The following is a 27,904-nucleotide window of genomic DNA, read 5'->3' on the forward strand; positions in this document are numbered from 1 at the left end:
CGGCGGCGCGCTCTTAGACCGGTTGAAGATGCTCAGCAGCATCAGACCTATCGCTGGAGGGAAGTTGTCTATGCCTCGCAATGTTATACCTGGTAAAGAAACAACTTATTTATCAGCTCCTGAACTTAACTACATTCTAGTTCAAGTAGACTGGTTGATATTAGTTTTTGTGTTGTCCGACGGGACAAGAGACGTCTTGTCGGATGAGAATGTAGCTAACAATATCGTTAATGAAGAGAAAAAACTAAAAACTCTAAATAAGGTTTAAGGGTATATGGCGCTAGCGTGAAGAGTGGGCTGTCTTCTTCTGATTATAGTGAACAGAGTACTTTGTACACAAAGTAAAGTGATGCTGACATGTATAGTAAGCAACTTATCCTTATGTGTGTGTGTGGGGGGTGGTGGGGTGGTGGTGTGGGGTGAGGTGGTACCTCTATGTGCGGCGAGCAGCGCGGCCTGCGCGTGCGGAGCTGGTGCGGGTCCGGAGTCACGACGGGGTCGCGGCGTGCTGCTGCCCAGCACCTGCAGGCTGAGCGGCTGCACTCCCGCACCGCTCCCGCACCCCACCGTGCTCAGTATCTATAACAAGTTGTTACACAATGTAAACAACAATATTATGCTTAAATGAAATTTTCTATGGTTTGTATGTCTCATGTCATCCCATACGTTTGTCTCGCTCTAAAACTGCCGAGCCTTGTTCTTATGATTATGGTTTTTTTAAACTAACCTTTATTTAGAAACAGATTTGTTTCATTCTATTACTGTATATTTTGTTATCAAAACACTTTTATAACACTAAAAATACTTTTATTCAAAACATATTGTCATCCGACTCCAAATTTTCAATGCAATCGGTACAATAATCCGTCAATAGCCTAATGGTGAAGGGTACGGATTTCCGATCACGAGGTCGGGGGTTCGAATCCCGCCATTCGACTATTGTCGTAAACCATATCCTAGCACAAGCTTAGAGCTTATTTGGAATGGTTAAAGAAATATTAGTAAATTTACAAAATATCTGCTAATATTTTTAATTAAAAAAATATATCTAGAATACGTTAAAGAGGATGAATACAATGATAATATTGACGTATTTATAAACATTTTCACTTACCTCAATAAGATCCCGACACGTATCATTAACTTCAGGCAAATAAGGATAATATCCCACATCACAGTTCTTCAACATTGAGTTCAAATAACTGAAGATCCCGGGAGGCTCCGGAGAGAAGTAATTGGGTGGAGAGAGTTTCTTCAACATAACATCACTCACTTGAGAGTCCGTTTCCATACATTCATAATGATAATCATTAGGGAAATCCAACCAGTAATGATTCACATAATTATTTAACCTCAAATCTTTCGCCAGTTGATATAAAAATGAAGATAAAGGTTTCAAATTACTCGACAGTAATACATTTAACTTTAAATCTTCATATAATAAATGGAAAGCGTAAAATACTTGTAACATGTATGGAAATAATAGTGAATTTGTATTGAACTGCACCGGTTTGTCACTTTCTAAGGTCTTCGTCTTTCCTTTCCAATGTTTGGACTCGGGTTGTGTTGGACTGAGGTTTAACATGCAGGCAAGCGAGCTGCCGATGGCTTTGTGCATTCTGGAATTAAGAAGATAATCCCAGTCATCCTGTGTGCCGTCGCTGGACGTTCTCTGTTTCTTGCTGGCTACTTCTGTGCCGTCCTCATCGCTCTGACGTATCTGACCGAGTCTTTCTACGTCGTATCCGATCAAAGTCAATAGAAGCTTCGAGAACATCGACCATTCCTGTTCAGGTGTTAAGTCCTGTGTTCCCGGAGCGTTACGTACACCGTACCATTTTATTAAAACCTGTAAATATAAATTACATTAATATAAGTAAAAGCAAGACATTCAAATATTTATATCAGTAAATAAAAATAAAAAAACTAAACATAGCGAACAATTTTACTTTTAAATTGCTTACAATTGCTTGCTATATACAAACAAAAGTGCAGAAAGGTAATACAATTTTTTTGTATAAAGGGAATTCACACTTTCTAGGTATTAAAACTTTTTAAAATAATGAACAAAAGTTTTATGGATTATTCTATCGATTATTGTAACCAAGTAAAGTAATTCATTGGATGTATGTATGTATGGAGTTTTAGATATTATTAGTTACCAAGTCAAGTGTCAGAATGATTAGTGAGGGGACATAAACGTTGTTATTTTAACTTAGAGGAGTGTGTGTGTGTGTGTACCTGCATGGCGATGTCGCGGGGCAGGAGGGCGCGCAGGGCGAGGGCGGCGCGGGGCGGGAGGGCGGCGGCGGCGAGGGGCGGGAGGGCGATGCGGTACAGCACGCCGTTCTCCAGGCACAGCGTGACGCGCCGCCCCGCCGCGTCGCGCACTCCGCGCAGACCTACACGTACGTACATGCATCACATACTTAAATCTGCTGTCAGATGACAACACGAAGTCTGATCTTATTCTATTTCTTTCAATATTAAGCTGATTGCTTTTTTCTTCAAAGATATATATTGATAAACTTGGTAGAAATCCTTACCAAGGCTTTCTTTGTGTTCGATCCTGGAGGTGGAGGAGTGGGGGACGGGGGAGAGGAGGTGGAGGGCGGAGTCGTCGAAGGTGCAGTCAGTGCGGCTGGGCAGCAGACTGCTGCGCCGGGGGAAGGGTGAGTGCAGCGAGGGTAGCGCCAGCGGGTGCGCCGCGCGTTTCGTGTACGGAGAGTCCAGCAGCCGCGCCAGCACACCGCCCACGTGCACCTACATACCACAATCATTTTAAATATTATTAATATTATAAATACGAATGTTTGAATGGATGGATGTTTATTAGAAGGTATCTCCAAACGGTTGCATGGATCTCGCTGAAATTTGGCATAGATGTGGTACTTGTACTGCAAGAAAACAGGCTACTAATTACGTTTTTTTTATTAATTTCTTGCGGACGGAGTCGCGCCAACAACTTTCTTATTTCTTATAACATTACTTTACTTATTGGCACTCATTAAAATTACCAATATTTACTGTAAGCAATAAAAATAGTAATAAATGTTTAAGGAATATTTGTATACCTTGCCAACGACACTGTTCCCTGACTGCAATATAATATTACCAGATTCATCAATCAACGCAATCATCTTCAAGTCATTCAGTACTACGGCATCTTTAGCGTACACCGAGGAGACGGCACCCACAATTAAATTACTCTTCAAAAGCTGTCCATGAGAATGTGATTTCTGCAATCTCAATATCTGCAGTTTATTTGCACCTCCAACTTTTACAAGGAAACACAGGTAATTGTGTCCTACAAGGTCCGTATGTAGGAAAGTTTTTATATCAGTCGGACTTTCCACTTGATCTCTTCGTATAACTTGACTGTCTGTCCAAATATGATCTAAACATATATCAGGGTACAAAGGTAAGGATGGTGGCGTCTGATTTATTGAGTTTGCCAACATCGAAGTTGATGATGCTTGTCCAATAGATGCATGAGGTGACAACCCTTGCTGATGGAATATATGTGCCATAGGACTATTCTGACGAGATCTATTTGGTGTATTCATGCCTTTCTTCGATTGAAACGGACTCCCAGCATTCCAACTGGTTGTATTCTTCGCCATACTTTGCATAGGGCTGCCAACAAAATCACAAGACTGACTGAATACTGTCGTTGTTGAGTTTATATTCGGACACATGTTCAAGCATTCTTCTCTTGTCGCTTTTCGAATCTTCCATAACGAATGATATCCCAGTTTCCAATCGTATAGTAAAATTATACTAGGGTTGACACTAACAAATATAATTTGGACATCCCCATCACTGTAATATTGTAACCCTTGGGATGGTGACTTGATTAATATGGGTATGACTTCGTCCAATGGGTGTGATAATGAGAAACATGTGGGTAATGGATATTCCTGATCATAGCCCACTAAAGATTCAGCTCGTAACTTCGCACTCATGTTGAAAGGTGCGTTTGTCTTAGATTTGTATAAAGAACTGTTGCAGGATTCGTTAAGTTTAAAAAATGATGTTGGTAGTAATGAATTGTGTAGTTGAGGTAATGGTTCCTTTTCTAATAGAACTCCGTATTTCATTGGCCATACTTTTTTAACTTGGAACGGTATACTTGTTATGTATTCTCGACCATCTACAGCGTAAACTCTCATACATTTGCTGTCCATTAGTAAGATTGATGGCATTATATTTGTTTCTATATGTTCTGTTGTGTCTTCGATTTTTATGTTCTTCTTGACATCACCTATTTGAGAATTTAATGCATCTAATAACATTGTATTGTTTATTCCGATATGAAAATCGCAGAAGGCGGCATGTTTGATTGGGTTCTCTATAGTATAACAAGCTATTGTCTCTCTCTGTTCAGGTCCTGATAACTTGGTGCCAGGTGTTGATATTAAGCCTAAAAATAAGAGGAAATTAAACATAATTTTTTTATAATACATTAACACAGAAAATTTATTTATTCTGAATTTTGTTTAGAGTTTCATGTATATTTTATAATTTAATAAAAGATACATTCTAATTATAATACATAGAATTTAACCTGGATAAGTGAGTCTAAAAGACATTACCAGCTTATCCCTTATGGAGGTTTCTCTATAACCTGATTTTCTTGGGTATGGACGTCCAACAGAACTGGACAATGACTCTCATTTGTAGAAGTTTCTGGCTTATCCTGATTCAACAGTATTAGGCTTTTATTATCTTACCTTTAGACCAAACAGCAGTACAACCCTTGACATATAGCTCCTCTTCATAACTACAGTCAGTCTTTGGATTTAACGGTTTCGTCATAGGCTGTTTATTCTGTGACGAATTTAGATTGAATTTCTTAGACATATTGCTGGAACTGTTTGCACTACCACCTTGTGAAGTACCTGGTTCACCTTCAGTTCTCTTCATACCGCTGAGTAACTCCGATTTAATTGATATGTTAAATTCTGGTTTAATTCTACTTGGAGGTCTGAAAGAGTCTTCATATTTTTCTTTCGTTGATTGCTGAGTTTCATCTTCATCTACGTCTGTAAGTAAATTTTTTTTTAATTATTTTTAGTTAAGACAGTCAGTGAATCACTGACTTTTTTTGATGACTAAAACCAATACAAAATGCCTTGCTTGTTTAATTTGACATTCAATAAAAGAAAAGGGTTAGGAGTAATTGAAAAATAAAAGTTTCTAGTTATTAATAAGTACTTTTACCACTTACCACCAGTTTCTCTATAGTAAATCTCTCTGATACACCACCACTCCTCCCCAGAATCCTTGCTTTCGAGCAAACTCTCATCTTTTATGGCAAAATTAGCCAGTTTGTACATCAGTGAGTTCTCTGATGAGGAATTATTAAGACCTTTACCGTAGATCTGACCAGGATGCTTTGAAAGTACTGTCCTGCCATGAGGCACAAACTCCTACAAGAATATTAACTAAATGAAGAGTTTTGCTTTTTCTTTATTTTTGTACGAGACAAATTAATGTTTACAATATAAAAATGTTACTGCTAATACTTGGTTTTTTATATGGATTATGAAAATGTGTATGAAAAATTATGAAATAAATTTATGACTGTGGCTAATTCGATAAGTAAGGCGAAAACGCCGGTAAAGAAAATTGAACGTAGTTAGAAAATTTGTCAAAGAAGAAAGCCTATCTATACATTACTTACCATACAATGAGTAAGTTGAAGAAGTAAAATATTTTAATATGTACATTAATAACAATAAAACCGAGTATGCCTTTTTCAACAAATTACTATTTTACAACATAACTTACCAAAGGTTCCGAAGCCGCGATCATTGTATTATCATCCAGATTTGAAACAAATAAACTTGACGTTTGTAGTAATAATACAATTCTTCTTTATACAGAAAACCAAATTTTGTTATTAAATCCACTAACAAAATTTTCATAACGAACAATTGACCTGTATGTCAATAACATTTGACAATGACATTTCAAACATTTGAGGAAAATATGTTGCCAGCATAATTTATATAAATTCAATGATACCTTCGCGAGTCTTCAAATGTTATAATTGAGGAAGAATATAAAACTCTTCGAGATATTTCGGAAAAAATATTGAGTTTATATCTTTGCGGGCTTCAGAAAGTATTAAAGAAGCCAATTGAAGCTACTCTGACAAAGAATATAAAAAAGACTCTGGCTCAAATTTTTATATTCTTGGTTCAGGCTTTATGTTATTATCAGTAACTTTACATGTGTCACATCTGTCCATGAATATCTATAAAACTAGAAAAAGGAACAAATCATATAGGATTTGCAATAACAATACATTACATTAGGTTATTGACCTCTTAGTTGTTATCGTTGTGGTGCAAGAAAATAAGAAGACACATAAATGAAAACAACAGAAATGTTAATATGAATAAACTTTATTACTACAATAAAAGATATAGATTGAACCACACTCGCCTTTAACAAAACATTCAACAAAACACTTTGGAGCCAACAAAACACTTTGGATGTTGACTTATTATGCCCTAATTAACGATATACATAGACCAGTGTTTCTCAAACCAATAACCGTCCCATAATTTTTATCTAACAAACAATATCAAAGTTAAACTATCAAATAGCCAATACAACATTTGGTAGGTTAAACCAAACCAAAATAAAATATCTAATATTTTAATATATACATTTCTGCAATCATCGCTTTTTAACACGGCTATTTACTATCAATCTCTTTTTTTACAGTTTATATACTTTAAATGGCAACATTGTTTTAACAGTCTCATGAGCAAATCTCTCAGATGCAAAAGACCATTAAAAATTCATCTCCTCAACATAAACAAAACGGAGTAATAAAAACTATAACTTTGATATTGTTTGTATTTACTTGATTAAAATTAAAATATCGCAACCGTTGTTATTTTGAATAATATACGAGGTGATTCGTTAAAACAAATAGTACAGTAACAAAAATATACAAATAACACTAATAAAATCGGTTACCACTTGATCTGTGGTTTAAATAGGAAACTTGTGCGACGGCTACTTTTTATAATATAACAGATCTTCCAGCACCATTTTTAAATCGCCTTTAAATATACAGCTTCTCTTTCTTATCAATATCCATAATATTTTGGCAATACGCCCCCTTTTTCGTATCAAAAACTTTTCAATCTAACCCATCTTTTTGCACATACTGGCCCCTTGGTTATTGTAACCTTAAGACTAGTTTCGAATAAAATAAGGCTCAATATGTGATGAAAATTGTAATCAAAGTTATTCAGATTGTAAAAAACAGGAGTTAGAAGAATTAAAACCTTCAAAAGCTCATCAGATTATATGAATAAAGGAAAGTTTTAAAAAGCTAAATTTTCAAACGTAACAATTTATAAAATATATATAAAAACGAATAATTTAAATTTGAAAATAAACAAATTGCAACATAAAAAAAAACTACAGAAATCTGACAATGTTGCCATAACGATTAGAGGTTATTAAAATATATTAATTATAATATATAATATACTAATTATATATCACTTATATATTACATACTATTATTCTAATGCCTAGTTTCTCTATAAATACATTTGGTCTTTGGATGAGCATGTCATATTATGGCTTGTGTCATTGTTTGTTACTTTAAATAAGTGCACTTTTCGAATTTAGTACTTGATTATATTTTATAAAAAATACTATTCTAGACTAGACCTGCAACGTAAGCATCGCACCAACCACCTTCCGTATAATTTAATTTAAACATAGGAAAAATAACAGATTGATCACAGAGGCCATTAAAAATCCATCACAAAAATAAACAACATAGAAAAAAATATATTTGAGAAACACTGTTCTGGGACGAACTACTAAGTGATGAAAGGTCTTGATGAAGAATAAAATAGCTTATAAATAAAAATGAAGCAATGATTCTCTTAAAAAAGTATTCATGAAAATTTTCGATAATTTTCAGGTACCTAATTGGGACAGGATTTACGTACTTGAACGTAAAGATTATTATTTTTTTTAATTTTTAAGTTTTTTTTATATAGTAGAGTGGTGATAGATCTCGTATAAAACAGATTGGTAAAACCTGGGACTGAATAATCTATGCCTAAACAAAATGTCACATAGCCAGTTTAATTTTTAATCTATATTTGTCTGTGACATTTCGTCTATGTATAATTGTAAAGTTTTTCACTAGCATAAATATTTATCACAAGGTAAGGTTTGTCAGTTTCACCCACAAAATGGACTGTTAATTTGGAAATTATTTGCAACGATGGAAAACCTATCAAAAGGTTATTTCTCTTAAACAAATAATATCAATAACAAAACGTTAATTCATTAACGTTGTTATAATATTTATCACTAATTTTTAACACAAAATGCCTTTGTGATAAAAACACAACTGTACAAGTGCCTTAAGTAAATGTTACATTATGTTTGCAAACATGCAATACTATGATAAACAAAACAAAAAACAAGTCACCTTAAAATGCAACGCAGTCTATGCTCGTGGTGTCTGTTGCGACATTATTATATATATATTAAGGCGATTTAAATAACCTAAGTTACACATAATGAGGTTTATGATTTTACAATGACTTATTTTTGGCATTTTATTTTTAATATAACATAATTACGTGTATACATATAATATGTATATATAAATCGAATACGGCGTGTTCCGATTTCCTTAATTGACCAACATCATAGATCCCGCCGTATTTTCAAAATCTGATAATATGTTTTTACATGCAAAATAGATTATGCTTCTTTTATTCTTGTGATAATTTATATTACTTTATTTATATATCTATCACCCTTAGTTTTTATTCCTATAAAGCGGAACATCGCGACCTACACGAACTCAACCCAGGTATACATAAATCTTCTCTATCTCTATATAAATAAATTCTATCTCTAATTTATAAAAACTACAATTAAAACGTGTACAATAATATTATTTCTTTATGCGTACCATGTAAAATGTAGATCTATATATAAATATTATCTGATTATCGAGTAAATAATTTTTGGAATATCGGTTAAGGCTATGTATCGGTATTTTATACCTCGGAAGTGCGGTCGCCGCGTGCAGGGGCAGGGGCGGGTGCCGGGGCCGAGGCGGGGTCCTCTATCTTAGATGTGTTGGCGGCCACCTCGGCCAGCGTGGCGAGCGCGAGCAGGCCCGCGCTGTGATGCGCCTGCCCGCACGCCTCCATGCCGGCCATCACGCCGCACGGCGCCTCCGTCGCCAGTTTCATCTCGGGGCTGGTCTCAGCGATGCCGGTCGTGTCGCACGACACCATGCTGTTCACCTCCAGCCGCGTGATGCTGATCTTCCTCGGCTTGCGCTTCTGGCTGCCGATGACGTGGTCGCGCCACCTCTCCGCCATTTCGCGCCGCTCGTCGCACGGCGGCCGCGGCACCGAGTTTATGATCTGCGACGTCTCGAGCGCCTTCGGCTTCAGGTTGATAGTTTTCTTCTTGCGTTTGTTCTCGCGCTTCTTCTGGAGGAACTTCTCCAAGCTGAGGGAGGGCAGCGCTCTTATCTTGGCGTCCAAGTCGAAGTCGGCGGCCTTGAATGTTTTGCTGGAGTTGTTGTCCGGCTCGACGGCGTCGGCCGGTTCGTATTTTACTTCGTCTTTTATGACGACCTCGTTCACGTAGTTCGGTTTCAAGTCGTCGATGTAAGATTCCTCGTAGGAGTTGCCAGGATCCCAGCTGCAGGACGCGCTGTAGCTTTCGTCTGGCGTTTTGTCGCCGAAGTCTCGTCTCGGTCGCTTATTCACTATCAGTCCCCCGACGGCCATGAATTCCTGGTAGCGCTTGCCTTTGCAAGTCCTCCCGGATTTGGATTTCTCGTCGTCGGACCAATTCCTTTGATACCCTTCCTCGGTGGAGTACCTCTTGTCGACGATTTGATTGATGACGTCCTGGTTAGTGAATTGATCGTTCGGGACGCCGTATCGATATATTTGTCCCTTCTCATCGAAATCCTCTTCAAATATCCTGGTGGTTTCTGTGAGGGCGTCCTGCAGTTCGTCATCTCTATTACATTTCATTATATGTTGAGATCGGTCTTCCATGGGTGTTGAGATCGCGCTAAACTTAAACGAGGGGGGTGAGTAGTATGGATTGGGGGTTTGTATTTCAGTCTTAGTTGCAAGGAGGCTGCTGAGGCCTCCCATCTGGGCTTCGTCGGCGAGCTTGCCCGGCGTAAACATCGACAACGGTTTGGCGTCATTGTGAAAGGCATCGTCGGCGGGCTTCTTGTTTAGATCTACTTTAGTGGAGTTGTTGTTGGTCTTCTCGAGGTCGGGGTAGTGGCAGTCGCCGGGGGACTCGACAGTCTTGTCGGTGTCGCGCGGCCGCGAGGAGAGCGTGCGCAGCGGGGGCGCGGGCAACTTGTACCACTTGAAGTCAGGGTTGGCGCTGAAGAATGCGTCTTTATACTGCAAACGAAAAATTCTACGTTACACAGACAATTTGTATAAGTTTATCTACAAACAAACATAATATGCAGATTTAATTACCTGTTTAGCAAGACTCGTGTAGCAAGATTTCTCTTCTTTGTCCAAATTAGCCCACCATTCGCCCAGAATCTTAGTTATGGATCTGCAATAATAATAAATTCAATATGTTTAATACGTCCAATGTATGACAAGAGGTCAGCGTGCAACTGCGATTTGTGTATTAAAAACTTAAACCATTTATAATAAAGAATCTGTATGAAAAAATACTTTAATCTTTATGCCTGACCTTCATTATATAAGGAAGATGAAAGCCTTATTAATAAATACTGAACCTTAAAATATATTATATTATAACTAAGATTTTCTATATCTATTTTATACAGCTGCTGGATGGACTAATCGTTGATTGAAAGCTAAGGGGACCCTTAGTGAAAAATCTACACTAAATGCGCCATAGTATTAGGTGTTAGTATCGTGTACCTGTTCTCCAGGTTGGGGTAGCGGTCGCGCACGACGCTGCGGTGCCGCTTGCAGAAAATGAGGAAGGCGTTCATAGGCCGCCGCGCGTGGTGCGCCGGCTCTCCTTCGCCCTCCTGCTCGTGCATTGTGCGCTATCTGCGTGACAGACAGAGACAAATATATTTCTCACACTTTTCACATCAAAAATAATCTCATCGCCACTAGAAAATATTAAATGACAAAACGGAACACTCATTCGACAAACATAGACAAACCGGTACCGATAGTAAATCAGGGGAGTCCCCGGAACAATATTATGAGCCTTATACTATGGTAAAAATTAAATATTTAATTGTTATAGATGGTAGCGATTGCATTTAATATCACAACTTTTATACTTTAAAAATATACAGTAAGATTCATCCGCCAAAATTTGTTGACTTGACCTAATAAGCTTGGTGCATTGCGGTGATGTATCCATTATCCAATTCATATCTACGTTACCAATTACAGAAATAATAAATAAAAACTAGTCCACATAAGCTCTCGGCAAATGGCTAAAAAAAATATAGTCTTAATTCCTTAACCTTCGAATCCTGAACTCCTAAATTATCCCTTGCTATTACTGACTACGTTCTATATCTATGCCAAATTTCATCAATATTCATGTAGCCGTTCTGTAGATACCTTCTAATAAACATCTATCCAAACATTCGCATTTATATTATTAAGATAACAATTAATAAAATACTAAAAATATGTGAACAATTTCACATCAAACGATATATATATATATATATATATATATATATATACATAAATGAAAGTCGTGTTAGTAACAATATTTATAACTCAAGAACGGCTTTACCGATATGCTTCAAAATCGGTGAGGAGGTAGCTTAGAGCCAGGAGACAGACATAGGATATTACTATTTATTCATTTTTTCGAATTTATGCCTTGAAGAGCTGCTTATTATTTAATTTACTAATATTATAAATGCGAGTGTTTAGATGGATGTGATGTGGCTGAACGGATCTCGACGAAATCTGACATACATATAGAACATAGTCTGAAAGAACACATAGGCTACACTAATTAAGTTTTTTTTATAAAGCTACGCGGACGGAGTCGCGGGCGACAGCTAGTAATGGAATAAATGTAAATATTTATAATACACAGTTCTGTACATTAAATTGGATAGAATCGATCGATGACGTCATCATCGTGACTAGTTCATATTACAACATGATGACAACACAACGCTTTATTCTAAGGATGTACGAGTTTATTAAACATCGATATTTTATCGATAAGTCATATTTTATTTTCATATTGTTTTGGTATTAAAAAGTTTACGCTCATTAAAATGAAAATTATATTTAAACTTATTAATAATGGTTAATTACATTACACCAGTCATTTTTTTTTAATATTTCATCATCATCATCATAAGCAGCCTAGATTTATCCACTACTGGATGTAGGCCTCCCCCATCGATTGCCACAATGCCCGCTCCTGTGCCGTATTTAATTAAATATAATTGTAAGTAAGTAATATTTACTTACTTCACATGTAGGAGGATTTTCTAACAATGCTCTCGTTGTATACAGAAAGTAATAACAAATGTTGTTTCGTTAAATATTTACAATTCAATGAGCTCACTTTGTCGCCGAAGGTGTGTACGTCGCGTAATAATTTGCTAAGCTTGACCACGCAATAGGGTTGACTGTAAAATAACTAATCATTTACCTATAAATTATTTATTACCGATAGCCCTACTCATCATTGTACAACATTTTTCCACTACACCTGGCCATTTATATGCCTTTGCACGCTTATCTTCCGGAACATAATTAACGTAACATTTCTAACAAGTGCCAACCCTATGCTGCTACTCTTCATGTCTACGCGATGTTTACGCTGCATAATATAGAATTGGTATAGAGTTGTCGCGCGTCGCGAAGAACCGTCGGTTACCTTTAGGGTTGAACAAAGTTGCATACGTATTCGTATCGTTAATACAACAAAAAGTTTTATATTGGACTATCATTCAATTGCGACTTAGATAAAGAAGGAATGACTTTAGAAACAATAACACTTGAAAATCACTAAAGGATAAATATTTATCAATTAACTTAAGTTTAGTTCCCAATTACATTTATTATCACTTTTAATCGTGATAAAATGTAATAATAATTGTTTGTACATCCCTATTTCATACACAGGTGTGGTTATCCCACAACCGCACGCCGCAATCGAATAGCTCACCTTGTGAATACGAAATAACATTTTTTCCAAGATCCTTTAAATACAACTCAATCATTTAAATATCACGTTGTCAATTAAAATAAAAACTTTATAAATTACATACTGAAACCTTCCTTAAGAACTACTCGATATATTGATCAACACTTTAAAGAAAATCAGTTGAGTAGTTTTTGAGTTAATTGCAAACATACAGACAGAGTAAAAAGACACGAAGTGAAGCCATCAATTGACGACGTCAAAGACTAATTTAGTTGTTCGATTATTTGTTCTGCTCTGTATATTTGTTGATTGAGTGACACTGAAAGCGTCACGGGCAACGCATTCCGCATTTATCCCAAACAATGCAAAGTTAGCGACCCCGGACTTATCATTTCTTATCGCGTGACGAAATTGAACTGCACAAAAGATATCGCTCTCCTGATAATGTGTTATGACATATCTTTATGATTTTTCTTTGTCCGTTATCGATTAAACGAGATATGTTTATAAATAAAATTGCATATCATATTTCACGACTTAGCCGTCGCCCGTGACTACGTCCGCACGGAATTAAAAAATAGTAGCCTATGCCTTCCTTCAGATTATTTTCTATATGCCATATTTCAGCGATATCATGATACAAGATGCGAGACAATATTAATAAGAAAATATGTTAATTTAAATGTCTCCCCTTTCTGTCGCCACATTTAACGATTTTCCACCTGAAAAAATGGCGGGTGAGTCATAATTATTCTGATGTTAACGGGTCACTAAGCATTAACGGTCCATTCGAGACATATATTACTTAGAAAAAAACACTAATAGACAGAAGTCAGAAACACCGTTAGCATGTGCTTAGTTGTGGAAGGTTTTATTTAAATAATTGATTCTTTTATAAAAAATATAAACACAAAGATCCACAGATAAGCGACATCAATTCGGGAGCATTTTTTTTAAACGATAAGTCGACATTAAAGTGCGACCTCTATGCTGCCAGTGCTGGATCTGAGTCCCGTTATACGTTTTCACTTTCGCGAGCCAATGCCCCGTGCCCGGCCACAACCTCGGCACACTTCTGCATTTAGGGTCAAGGTCGAAGACCGTAAGTTACAATTTGCCTGATTAAAAGACAATTCTTTTTTTAAATTTCGAAATAATTTTACTAAAATTTCCTTTGATATTTCCCCTTTTTACAAGTGCCAATTTCGATAATATTCTTGGCACGTTGTAAAATGGCTTGTTAAAAATGTAGACATCATCTGAAAATGTGCTTTGGTGGTAAGGTCAATGATATGCAAATGACATTGCTAACGTAAACTACACAGGTTGCTCAGAAATACTATTAAAATAACAGTTGAGTTTTTTATAAATAATTAAAGATATTGCAAAACACCCTGTATTATACTCAGGTTTTGGTTGCATTGAATTGTAAACTTAGCCCCTGATTCCACTAAAAGCGGTTTCCACAATGTTTAAATGTAAAATAATTTACTATGCTTAAACTTTATAAAAACTTGACTATTACCAAATGATAAAATCTATTTATATACATATATACAAACTATATAATATTGAGTACATAATATATTGTGAACAGGTTGTTTGCTTGGCGTATCGGTGTTGCTAGCGTCAATTTTCCGATTGGCAAGGTCAAGGTCAAATATGAAAACACGTGCGTTTGCATAGAACGACCACTGTGCGAAAACAAGAAACGGTCTGAGGTCACAGGCTTTATTCATATTGTATTATTTAAATAGATTTTAGTAAAAAGATAATCCATACTTTGTTTTAATTCTCATTATGTGGTGCTAAGTGCTAACTGTATTACAAATAAAATTATTATTCGTTACTATACTAAAGTCTTATTATTTAAAAATAAAACAACATTTTTCAAAACCAACTCAATCTTACGTTTTTAGGGTTCCGTACCTCATAGGAAAAAAACGGAACCCTTATACTTTGTTGTCCGTCCGTTAGTTTGTTGAGACCCTTTTTCTTAAAAGCGCGTGAAGGTATCAAGCTGGAATTTATTTTTTTGTAATGCTTACATTTAAGAGTAATGTTGCTAGTATTACATATTTTTTGACAGCCGTTTAATACTGGCCATTAAGACGAGCGGGGTACTAGTGGCCAGTATCATTAAAAAAGTCTTTATTTTACTAAAAAAAATTAAAAATATCTGGCTTATCATTGACTTCAATGAACGGTGTAACTATTATTATTAAAAAGTTAGTAACAATCGCATTTTCGATAGCAGGCAAGCAAGCAGTTTCCTCTGAGATAGCGATACAACGGATGTTTTCTAGCATTCCTACTGAATAAACTATTCGGTAAAGAAATACCAACTCTACTAGTAATGCCATAAGGTTCTTTTTATGTTGCACTTGTATGTTTCATACGTTGTAAAAATGCTATGTTTTATATTATTATCCAAGCGATTATTTATTCTAATTTGATTGATCATAAAGTTCAATTTCGCTAAATTTGTTTACAATAAAGGATTTTCCTTCTTTGCCCATAAAAGATTTTAATCCTGTTCCTAGTAGGTTTGTAATTACATGTTATTTTTACTACATTCATAAATATTTGATAAATACGTGAATTTAATCATTTATTTATTTAAAAAAAGAACAATGTGTTTTCTTTTTCATAAAATAAAAATGGGCACCAGTAATCGACAGACATTTAATACAGATAAAGGTTATTATTATTTGTTTTTGATCAGACATTTTGACTATAAAACGCCGCGACCCGAATACAAAGGGATAAACAAATGGCGACGCCAACGAGAACACGACATCGCGACAATTTACATGTTTTTTTTTATGTTAATGGAAACCAATATAATCTCTCCAGTCAATATGCAGATTGACGTACATTTTTATACTTAAGTAGCTGTTAAATTTTTAAACGAACAAATTAAACGAACCCGTATAATTGTTCAAACAAAATGAGGTGGCAACCCTATTAAGTAGAGTGTTCAGTTGGTTTACCTCGATTGATAGGTAGGTAATTTTCGAAATAGTCTAAAGAGCTATACGATTTTGACAACTGACAAACGCTTTATCATCCTGTAGGTTGATCAGTAAAATGAAAAATTAATCGTTTATAGTCCCAGTTGTATATACCGGTATATTTCACCTTCGCGGTAAGCACAATTCAATTCGTCCTTTATTAAATGCCATACACCAACAAGATAGAATATTAAATGTAAGCTATCGGAATATTATCTCTTTTTCAAAAAGAAAGTGAGGGATGGCTATATGTTTTTGCATGTGTTTTAACAATGGACATTCACGGTAAGAATCGCTCAACTCCCACATCATGTTTTAATGAAATTTATAATCATTGCAAGCCATATTTTACGCAAACTCAGACAAAAATTGCTTCGTCATTTCAGTATTTAGCATTTGTAAGATAAAAAGGAAAGCATTGACTCTCTCTACAAATAGACAGTCATAACCTATTCCTAATCTGAATCTTAAAGCGTATCTAACATAAATCTAGAAGGATACTCAACGTAAGTGCGTTTAGTTTTTTTTTAAACATGGCGACGTCTCTTCCCGCGCTATAATTAGCGCTCTAACGCTGACTAAACTTATGACATGTTGATATGTAAACAATACTATCATGTATGGACATAGCATGTAGGAGTTACATATAACGCGAGTTATCTGGCCCGGTGAGTGGCGCTACTATCGTGATTAGAATATCAGTATATATGGAAACCTATCACTGACCTATAAAAATGGACTGGCAATGAGACGCAGTATTTTGTGCCTTTTTGATTTTCGCCATTTTGGCGCTGATAGTAACAGTTTGTAGCTGTGGTGTGGATTGGAACTAATAATATTAGAATTATCGGTCACGTAACTTCAACAGGGGCGATCAAATCGGAACGAAGCAAAAGCTGTAATTTTCAAGCAATCACCTATCTATCATAGTGAAACATATACATAGAAAAAAACACATGACTACAATCTTGTGAAACATTTTTGACATTAACAGGGGGCGCTAATGAAATATTTAGTTTGACATATCTATATTGTGCATAAGCATTGCTTTCGTGTTGCTAATTTAGCTCGGCTCACGCCTCGTTTTGTTTACGAACGAGCTGTTTACTGCGAAAAGGTTATTTTTGGCGCTAAAGGGATGGCAGGGTTATCTTGTGTCATGGTTATTGTCAACAAGTACGACGATATATCGTTAAAAATTAACATTTGATCTGTCATTAAAATGTATATTACTTTCAATACAAGCACAAATACTTCAATGACTTTTAAGAAACTGTTTCTAAGATGTTTTATAAATCAGTGACGCATTTTAAGTATTGATCTGGTTTAAAAAAGACAATATATTAGCTAATGCCCGCGACTTCGTCTGCGCAGAATTAAAAAAAGAGTGAAACGTATGTGTTACTCGAGACTGTGATCTATATGAGTGTCAAAATTCAATAGGACCTTTTGAACCGTTGCGGAGTTATCGAGTTTGTAAATCAAACGTATCCTTAGGGTACAGTACACTTTACCGGAATAATAGCATACTTATGTGTTCTTCCAGTCTGTAATTCAAATTAACTAACATAATGTAGTAAATTTCATCAACAGCTGCTTGCCTCAAATAATGCAGCTGTTCTTGAGATACCTTCTAACAAACACCCATCGAGACATTCAAACATTCGCATTTATAATATTAGTAAGATGCTAGCAACACTGACAGTGTTTGAAATATGACAACCCTGGCATCGCAGCTAGCTTGTGTGTGTGGGTACATGATCGTATTCAAATGCCGCTATGACTAATGTAAAATCGATTACCTAATGTACTCAATACTGAATAGTAATGATAGAATATTAATTGTAAAATTATAGATACAGTTACATTCTGAATTGTATTACGCTTGGTTGCTAACCAGCGGGACAAGACAAAGCGCATTCGCTTCGAAGCGATTCCATAACGAATTTCAAAAACGCGCGATAATCACGTGACTTATCGAAAGTTTTTGACAGTTCTATACATTTTTGACTTTTCCATTATTATATGTATATATCCGAGGTTCTTACGGTGAAGGAAAACAAGATGCAACTTTCAAAGCTATTTATGCATATAAGCAAAATATATAAGCAAAAATTTCAAAGATATTTATGAAGTCAACATGCACTGGGTCAGCGTGGTTGATTATGACTTAGCCACTACCTTAGGGTAGGCTCCGAGCCACTCGGTATGGACATGGAGCTGGTGATGATCAGCATCGCTTATTAAATGTTACTCTGCCTCTCATATTGTGTAAGTTCTTCCAATTTCATTTAGATGTGATCGATCAATTAGATTTTGCGCAGCGGCATCTACGGATGAAGTTATGAAGCCAAACAAATGTCGATAACAAAGTTTTCTTCAATATTAAGTTGGATAAAGTTTCAAGACACGAATAAAAGATTTTACTCGTTTCTTAAGTAATATTGATTTAAGTTTTAATTACTCGTTATTACCACGTGCTTTCGGGATTAATATTTTTCCCTAGAAATAAGTACTTTTGGTTTTATTCTGTTAGTCGTTCAATTGTATAATAGTTTTGATAAATCTAGATTCAAGACAATACGTATAGGCTTGCAGCGTTATAGAAAAGTACCTAAGAAGAGATATAAATATTACACGTAAACAATCAGACTTTTATGTGGTCATATAAATCAATTGAAATGATAAAGGAGTTGTTTACTTGGTTAAAAGCGAGTGTTCGTTAACAACAGTTGATATCGACCAGTTTGTAGATTTAATTAATATATTTCTTATGATATTTATCTACGAATTGTAAATGCCAACGATTGTAACCTGTATATTCAAGTTATTGTTTGTAAAAACCGATAAACAAGTAATTATAAACCTCAGGTACTATGGTTTGGTATTTTAACAGATAAAAAGTGTATTTTCCTAGATTTAATATCAATAAATTTAATATTTAATGTATAGTGTGTTTACTTTAGTTTGATTTTCATTATACTTTTAACAATATTTTAATTTGTTAGCAAGTTTTTCGCCAGTGGAAGCCTGCTATAATATATACGTTTTACGACATTTTCTAAGACTTGGATTGCGAGCGCGTCACTGCATCGCTTACAAATTATCCTCGTGCTCGTGCGAGTTACCTCGACGTAACAATCTTATTCACTGCCAGGGTCTCATTAGTTTCAAACGCTGACGTATTTGTGACGTCACAGTCGACTTACTAAACATAGTGAGCAGGGTAACTGGTTACCACGGTTAGAAGTGTCAAGTCAAGAAATAAAAATTTATGACATATATTTTATTTCGTTTACATTGTGTTTTCTCTTGTACCATTCTTCCTATAGGAATTTTTGCTATCTGTCGATTTGGGGTAAGCTTTATCAGGCTTTTAGTCTACGTTGAGATATTTGTTAATATCTTATAATATTAAAATTGCCAATATTTTAACTGGAAGGTAGTTAAAATTGTGCTTTTTATGAGTTAATATAATATTGAAAGGAAGATGAAGCTATATAACTATTTAATGACAAATATCAGCTCTGTTTTGCCGTCATGTACACGTCACATTACGGGAAAATATTACGGATCGGATTTAATACTGGTTTCAATAGCCAAATCATTTGTAACATATTGTTATCTCTGTTTTGTTATAAAGAACGAAAGGGACAGTGGAAATCTCCAGTTATTAGCCGATCTGTAGCCGTCTCAGAAACCTAATAACTAAATGACGTCAGTACCTAGGTACTTTGGTACTAGGTACTGACGTCTAGGTAGGTCTAGGTACTTCTTGTAAACATACTAATATTATAAATACGTACAAAAGCTATTAAAATAAAATCTTATATATAAAATTCTCGTGTCACAATTTTCGTTCCCATACACCTCCGAAACGGCTTGAATGATTCTCATGAAATTTTGTGAGCATATTGATTAGGTCTGATAATCGGCCAACATTAATTTTTAATCCCGCGTGGACGGAGTCGCGGGCGACAGCTAGTATAGCTATAAAAATAGCTATAATAACCTTATAATATTACTCATATAGAACATAAGTAAACAATAACTTGAATAATATAATCTTCATACCTTTCCACAATTCGCAGACATATGATATAGGTACAGACCAATTCCAAGGACACGTAAATAAAGATACACAAATCGATAAAAACTTTCAAATTCTATAACAGCTATTACTTTGTAACGATAAGTCATAAATAACGACAGTTATTAACCTAATAACATAATATAATTAGTTGTAACAGTTTATCCTAAAAAGTAGCTTTATTTTTCGTAACTTGATCGCGTGCATTTAAAAATATGACATTTAATCAGAATATAAAGTTGATATCTTTGACTACGTTAAAAAATAAAACTAGAATTAACATTTTTGTATGAAACTGGTTTCGTATATCGGAATTGTGTTTTAAAGATTGAAACAAAGAAGTAATTAACTAGGTAAGAAATACTTATACGCAAATTTAGTATCACGATAATAAATCCGTATAACAATATTGGTTGAATTTAGCACAAGAAAGATGAGATCCATATTGTAACGCCCACAACGCGAGATGGACAATTACGTCGACATTATATATGGTTATCTTAGTATACAGTAACGAAACTGATAATTAAAAAAACAACAAAGTTTGTATATCGTAATTAATTTTTATGCAACTGTGCCGAGAGCGATTGCATGTGGATAGCGACGTAGTCGAAAGTCGACATGTGTTGTGCTAAATCAAAAATATATAGGCGAAAACACACCACGTACCTACCTGTCGCAGCCATTTTCAGTGCAAACAAATATATATACTACACTGTTGGATGTTTTATACACAACAATACTTTCTATGACTCGAGAGCGTTCCATTTTTAGTTAAGTACGTAAAAGTCACTTGTGGTTGCTAAGCGGAATGATTAATGGAATTTTTGGTCGACAGCAGCCTTGAATGCCATCAATGGATGTAAAATATAGAAAGTGATGATACTTCCTTAATCAGTCTATCGGCCTAGCGACTATGTTTTTTGCTGCATAATTTTCAAGGGCATCGCAAACTGCCAACTTCAACGACAGTACGGGAAGTCGCCCAGCTTCGTACGGTGTTTCTAGCCTCATAATGAATGAAACTAGGAACCCCATTACGAAAAACACAACTGAACAAGCACAAAATTAGTAATATCAGTAAAGGAATAAAAGAAAACACTTACGAACTCGCCAGTGATACGTGTATAATCACATACATGACGTCATTTGACGCAACACAAACCCGAATTATTGAGTAAAATGTATAGTACGCTCGTTTAAAACGACACTAGAACAAACTACCGACAATACTTTACTAGATACGAATATAATGTTAAGTCATTACAAACGATTTAGGACATTTTAAATATTTATTTGTTGTCACAGACTCCAGTTTTGACAAGATGGTCGCGCACCGACTGTTTTGCTTTGGTTGTCAGCTGATACGAATGTCTGGTTTACTTCAAACGCAACAAATTTTCCTGTATCTCTTTCACACATGCGCAGTGCGCACGGAGTTGCAAGCGAGATAGCTGATATTGACGCCACAATAGAAAACTGCTTGAAAATAACAAAATGTCATATTCTACTTGCAATATTATTGCAGAAAGAAAAAGAGGAAAATAAAGTTATTATTCAAACATGATGAATTGGAAAAACTGAGGGAACATTAGAAAATAACTTTCTATTTCACAATATCGTGCAATCACTTGGAGATTTGTTATATTTGGGCGTGACAATTTAGTTGTTTTGTATTCTTGTGGCGCCATCTTTCCGCCACCATTAATTTTATCTTGACTGGAAGTTGAGCAAGTAGTACAATTTTCTGCCGCATTTGCGTTTCGTTTAAAAAAATAAATAACAAATATTCGCCACTTGTAGGTAGTTTTCGTATCTTATATCTTGTATAAATTGAATTTTTTATTAATTATATACGTAAATTATATAATTGGTAGTTTTGTAATGTTTTTTTTATCTAGTGATTTTTTTCAGTTGTAGAGAAGTTATATTTCAAATATAGATGGCGTGGTATTTCATTTAAGCGAAACTACATCGATTTGGTTGATAGTCTCATTATACGAAAATTAAAGTTTTAGCAGAATGATTGAATTTACATTTAACGACGTAAAATTCGACGGGGCATTGCCGTGCCCTCCACGAAAGATAGTACAAGAAATGTACTTTTAGGATTTAATGGATATTAACAATAGTTTAATAACAAATAATGATTTCACGAATTGCAAATTAATTTTGATTTCAAACTCAAATAAAACTCTAACGCTGTCTGCGCAATATGAGACTGTTTATATAACTTTGAGTAACCTTAAATTGTTCGTTTGTTTAATAAAGTATCTGAAATACAACATTGCGTTTCTAAAACCAAACTACATCCGAAATCATTAATTCTACATGATCAAACAGAATTCAATATTTTTTATTATTATTATTAATTTTACTGCATTAAAAACTAAATTCCATGTTATTTTGGTTCATATTCTTATACCTATATTAACGATATTTTTTTACTGTCGTGAAATAAGATAGCAATTACTTTTAAGGTTTCAACTCCAGTGACTGAGTTGATAAGGCCTGTCCCTTTGCCAAAACCGGAGCTCAGGGCACTTTTACATCAATTCTATTTCATAAAAGGTCCTCTGAAACTTAATTAGCCTACAAAGAGATTGTCTAATTTGAAATTTTACGACAAAGTTTTTTTTCGGTTAATCTTAATGTTTTTATAATTTACTAGCAGTTGCCCTCGACTTCGTCTGAGGGAAATTGAAAAAAAAACTATTAATTATATCCTATGTCACCCGCGGATAGTGTATTTTTCAAATCGGATTAGTTCTTTCGTAGGCTGTTCAAAGCAAACAATCAAATCTTACCTCTTCATAACATAACAATATACGAAAGTCCAAAAAGAAAATAGTAAAAAAATGAAGACATTTTTAATATGTTTTGTTAATTTTTAGCCTTACTGAAAATCAATACAAAAAATCATTATTTACTTTTATCCAAAGAAAATAAGGGAATTAGAGCAAGTATATACTTAGTATACAAGTTACAATATGTTTACAATGTATACTCTGTATCTTTGTATACTCTGTATCTTTGTACACTCTGTATCTTTGTATACTCTGTATCTTTGTACACTCTGTATCTTTGTATACTCTGTATCTTTGTATACTCTGCATCTTTGTATACTCTGCATCTTTGTATACTCTGTATCTTTGTACACTCTGTATCTTTGTATACTCTGTATCTTTGTATACTTACTGTATACTTTGCTTGGATAGATGAATTTCGCTTAATCATCGTCTCTTTTACGTACATAAATGCTTTTTTTTAAACGTTATGAATTTTATAGTACTAACGTACATTTTTTGGCAGAGATTTCTACATTCATTTAACGTGCGGAGAATGATATTCCCCTGTGACATAAAACTGTTTCAATGACCTTAAAGTAGGCTTTTACTGCACTGCCAAGACATTAATGTAACATGATACTTTTGTAAAAGATATTTCTAAAGAGCTTTTAGTTTGGGAATACAACACTATTGAGCTTAAATATATATTTATTTAAGCCTTTATTTACTTATTTATAATAATTTTAATATAATACATCGCATATATAAATAAAAAATATTTTAAAGTATTAATATTAAAAATAGAGCATCATCGATGCGAATGTAATACGGAATCCCATGACTCAACAGCCAGCGGTCAGGGCTGCAGACAGGACCGTTCTCACGATGCTAATTTAATCTATCTATACAATTAACAAAATTGATGTTTTTTCTATTTAATCCGAAGTTCTTACAATGAAGGAAAACATCGTGATGTAACCTGCACATATCTGAGAAGAATTTCAAAGATATGTGTGAAGTAACCCGCATTAGGCCAGCGTCGACTATCGCCTAGTCACCCTTAACTTAGGGTAGGCTCCGAGCCCCTTAGTGGGCACGTATAGTGAGCTGATGATGAACCTTGACCTGCTTATTAATGCTCTTGTTTTCTATTTAATAAAATAGATAAAGTTTATAATTTTTTGTGCGTAATTAAGTGTGAGAGTGGACATGCTTGGTCCAATCATTGTCGTATAAATAAATTGACGCCGATAAAACCGCCTGCGTACAATTTTCATCAAGCGCCATATTTTATATTACGATAGATATTTTATAAATTCAATTTATCTTTTTTCACTAAGAATTACGACATTTATGTTGATGGTTCTATCGGCATGTCTCAGTTTATCTGCTTAAAATAATACTTGTTTGAAAATTAACTTTTATATATTTTTTTTTACTTTATAGACTGAATTTTATATTAATACAAAATGCTACAACAAATGAAAACAGTCTCTTAAGAAATATTCAAACTAGAGCTTAAAATAAAGACAGGTAAAATAAGCCAAATCTGCAATGTTTTCTGAGTTATATAAATTTTTTGACAAGTTTTATACCAAAAAAGGTGAGATTAGCTTTAACAAATCATTTACAAATCCCAGTTAACGTTAACTAAGACGACACAATCTCTAATCGCTGCAGTAATTACGACGTTAACTTGCCGACAATCTGACATAGCGTATTGTTTAATTGCGCCGCGCGTCTACTCAGGGAGTGACAGACTGCTGAATTAAACAAATTGCAAGCGAATCCGTCAGTAATTTAATGTATTGTTAATCGTACTTTACAATGGTAGAGCCCGCTTTAACATCTTCGCACGTATTGGCCCGGCTCGTCCGGTGAAATACCACGACCACACAGAAGACAGGCGTGAAGTGGAAGCAATTCCGCGTACAGTCTGATGAGTGTGCGTCCCGGAGGCCTAACTTAGTCCTCTTTCCCTTCCCACCCTTTTTCTTATAAGGAAAGGTTGACAGTGGAAGTGGACTTTCAGGATGAGAGGATGCAAGGAAAGGGAAAATATTTTCTTTCTGTGCATCCTCTTCTCCGTCGATTAAAGGTAGGCAACTCATATGCAATTGCGTATGTCTATGGGTAACGATCGCTTTACTATTTTAGCGATTTCAGGTGGACGCTAGCTCGTTTGCTACCATGTAAAAAAATTCTAGTGTCATTGTCTGTTCATGGCAATTCAATACTCGATAATTTTAACATCTCCCTGTCCTTGTCCAATCTGGGGTAGGTACGTCAGTTTTCGACCTGCAGACATATTATTCCCAATTTCAGTCCCCACTTAATTATGTGATAAAGATATCACTACACTGGTTAGGTACACCTTCCTAGGTATACCTAATCAGTGTACCCTTCCGCATTTATATTTAAAGTTATACTTGCCACAAGCGATCCTTTGTTAGCCATAACATACATACCCTTACTGTGAACCTTAACTGGACCTACTCTCAAACTTCCTTTAATATACTAGTTTCATTTGGTTTAAAAATTGTAATAAGGGAGATTTATCAATGTCAGTCGCTTGGAATAATCGTTTATTGGTCTTTATGGACTTTAATTAAAGCATTCCTCCGGATAAATGTTCGCTGCAACTAATTGAAAGTAGTGTTTGTTCCTGAGACTCCATTTCCTGGATAAAGTTCCCTTTATTATATTAGCTTTTATCCGAGTTAACAAAGAACGTAGTTATTAGATTGAGTTATTGCAATCCATTATAGAGTTAAAACGTAAAATACTTTGGCAAACAGATATGTTTTTATAAAATGTAATTAATTTAATATTTTTACCGCTTCATTATCTCTTAATTAACCAGAATAAAACTAAACAAGACAATTAACTTTAAAAAAAATGATCTAGATTTTCTACTAAAGAAAATAACAACATAACTCACGACCGTAAACCAGAGGGGTAGGCAGATACCACGGACCTCCGTTAGCGCGACCATTTTCCACTTCACCATATCAACATCGTGTACATGAGAACATATCACATATAGCCTAACTAGACTTAATTTTACGTAGTATTGGTATAGTTGTACATAATAGATGGTACAAGATTAGTCCTTGTATGCAGTGTATCAGTATTAGAGTAGCATTGTTCCCGCACATCCCCGCAAAGAGCACGTGCTCGATTGATACAGCACGCAGTCATGCGGACACCATTGTCGTCGCAATCTCTAGCTCTCTATTGTGTAGTTCTAACTTAATCTAGTACTTAGCTGAAACGCGTATTGAGTTTCGGAGTACTATAGTTAATTATATAAATGTTAAATGTGTTATTTACTACCGCATTATGAAGTTACTTTAGTGGAGATTTCTCTTTTCAAAGCTCCGCTAAGGGATTCCCTAACACATAAAGAAAGAGATAAAAGTGTACAAGAGAGCCAGTGGCGAAATAAAGTTAAGTTCGAATACACCGAAACATTATAAATATAACTCATCATCTATTTACATATAATGTTGTACGATAAATGAATTCATTGTTTTTAAACACTGCATCTCAAAGAAACTCTGATGTAAACACTTAAATTGCAAGTGACATTTGCGAACCCTTTTCACCGAGTTAGAAGGAATTCCACTTAATAAATTTCGTAGTCTCTTTGAGAGCTTTGGCCACAACCAATATGTGACTTGAATAGCAAAGAGGCAAGCGGCAATATTATGAAAATGAAACAGCAAAGTATGCTGCTGGTGACATATATTTCTTCTTTTTAATCTTACTAATATTATAAATGCGAATGTTTGGATGGATGGATGTATGTTTCTTAGAAGGTATCTTCGGAACCACTCAACGAATCTTGATGAAATTTGGCACAGATGTAGTAAATGATCTGGAAGAACACAGGATACCTATTAAGTTTTTTTTCAATTCCGCGCGGACGGAGTCGCGGATGACAGCTAGTGTTATATAGTTGTATAAAATGTATAGTTTCAAGCTTTATTAATCAGTTTGAATCTCTTCTGTACACAAAACACGATCTGTGTCAATTAATGCGATGTCTTGACATGCCGCAAACATTTATTGGACTTGTTTGGGCACGGGCACGGAAGGTGTTAAATGGGAATGTAATAATAAAAAGAAAATACTTTTTATTTTTCTTCTTTTATTCAGTACATCAGAATTAGAAAACAAAATTTTTGAATGCCAAAAATGCCAGTTTTAAAATATTTATAAATATGTACATGTCACTTAAGAAACGAAAACATTCTCTTTGCTTTGATCAAGAGACAGCTTTTTTCCTTTTAAAAGTTTTAATTTGTGATGTATTTAATTCGACAGCAAATATTTTAAAATAAAAAGTACACACATTTTGTATAACTGTGAAAAACTTTATTTTCAAAGAATTTTTATGGAACTGTAAAAATGAAAAATCATATTTAATTTTATTTTTAGGCAATAGGCAAAAACTAGCTGTCGCCCGCGATTCCGACCGCAGGAAATTAAAAATAAAACACCTAATAAGTCCCTTATAGTAGTAGTAGAACATACTATATGTTCTTCCCGACTATATTCCACATCTGTATCAAATTACATCAGGATTCGTTGAATAGTCCCGGAGATACCTTCAAACAAACATCCATCTATATAAACATTCGCATTTATAATATTAGTAAGAATAATGTACTAATTTTACACGTATTTTTGTAGTAAACGTTTAACTTAACGCATATATGTGCTTAAAAATTATTGATTTAGCACTTAAATAGGTAAGATAGACAACGACTGTTACAATCGATGTCTGCTTAGTGCAGACTCACGGTCGGAGCACTCGCCATGAATAA

General features: G+C 34.8%; 2 protein-coding genes across 3 annotated transcripts in view; both read right to left on the minus strand.

Annotated features, from left to right (window-relative positions):
- Positions 1–5,941, minus strand: part of shtd (anaphase promoting complex subunit 1) — an 11,336-nt gene extending 5,395 nt beyond the window's left edge. The window contains exons 1-9 of the mRNA XM_013306439.1: positions 5,794–5,941; positions 5,231–5,432; positions 4,734–5,045; positions 3,075–4,423; positions 2,547–2,763; positions 2,242–2,402; positions 1,115–1,849; positions 432–579; positions 5–89 (exon numbers count right to left, since the gene is read on the minus strand). Of these exons, the coding sequence (XP_013161893.1) occupies positions 5–89; positions 432–579; positions 1,115–1,849; positions 2,242–2,402; positions 2,547–2,763; positions 3,075–4,423; positions 4,734–5,045; positions 5,231–5,432; positions 5,794–5,817 (3,233 nt within the window). The 5' untranslated portion in view covers positions 5,818–5,941. The remainder of the gene's footprint in view (positions 1–4; positions 90–431; positions 580–1,114; positions 1,850–2,241; positions 2,403–2,546; positions 2,764–3,074; positions 4,424–4,733; positions 5,046–5,230; positions 5,433–5,793) is intronic.
- Positions 5,942–7,439: 1,498 nt separating this feature from the next.
- Positions 7,440–21,765, minus strand: bbx (bobby sox). Of its 2 annotated transcripts, none has more exons than XM_013306784.1 (4): positions 20,957–21,322; positions 10,953–11,087; positions 10,533–10,614; positions 7,440–10,451 (listed from the first exon to the last, which is right to left on the minus strand). In XM_013306784.1, the coding sequence occupies exons 2-4, from the start codon at positions 11,075–11,077 to the stop codon at positions 9,063–9,065; spliced, it is 1,596 nt and encodes a 531-aa protein (XP_013162238.1). In that variant the 5' UTR covers positions 11,078–11,087; positions 20,957–21,322; the 3' UTR covers positions 7,440–9,062. The 2 variants fall into 2 exon arrangements, with proteins under 2 accessions (XP_013162238.1, XP_013162237.1); XM_013306783.1 differs by lacking the exon at positions 20,957–21,322 and adding an exon at positions 21,390–21,765 and having other exon boundaries at positions 7,441–10,451.
- Positions 21,766–27,904: the final 6,139 nt, after the last annotated feature.

This window comes from Papilio xuthus, unplaced genomic scaffold (genome assembly GCF_000836235.2).
Source record: "Papilio xuthus unplaced genomic scaffold, Pxut_1.1 DF828177.1, whole genome shotgun sequence".
Classification (NCBI taxonomy): Eukaryota; Metazoa; Arthropoda; class Insecta; order Lepidoptera; family Papilionidae; genus Papilio; species Papilio xuthus.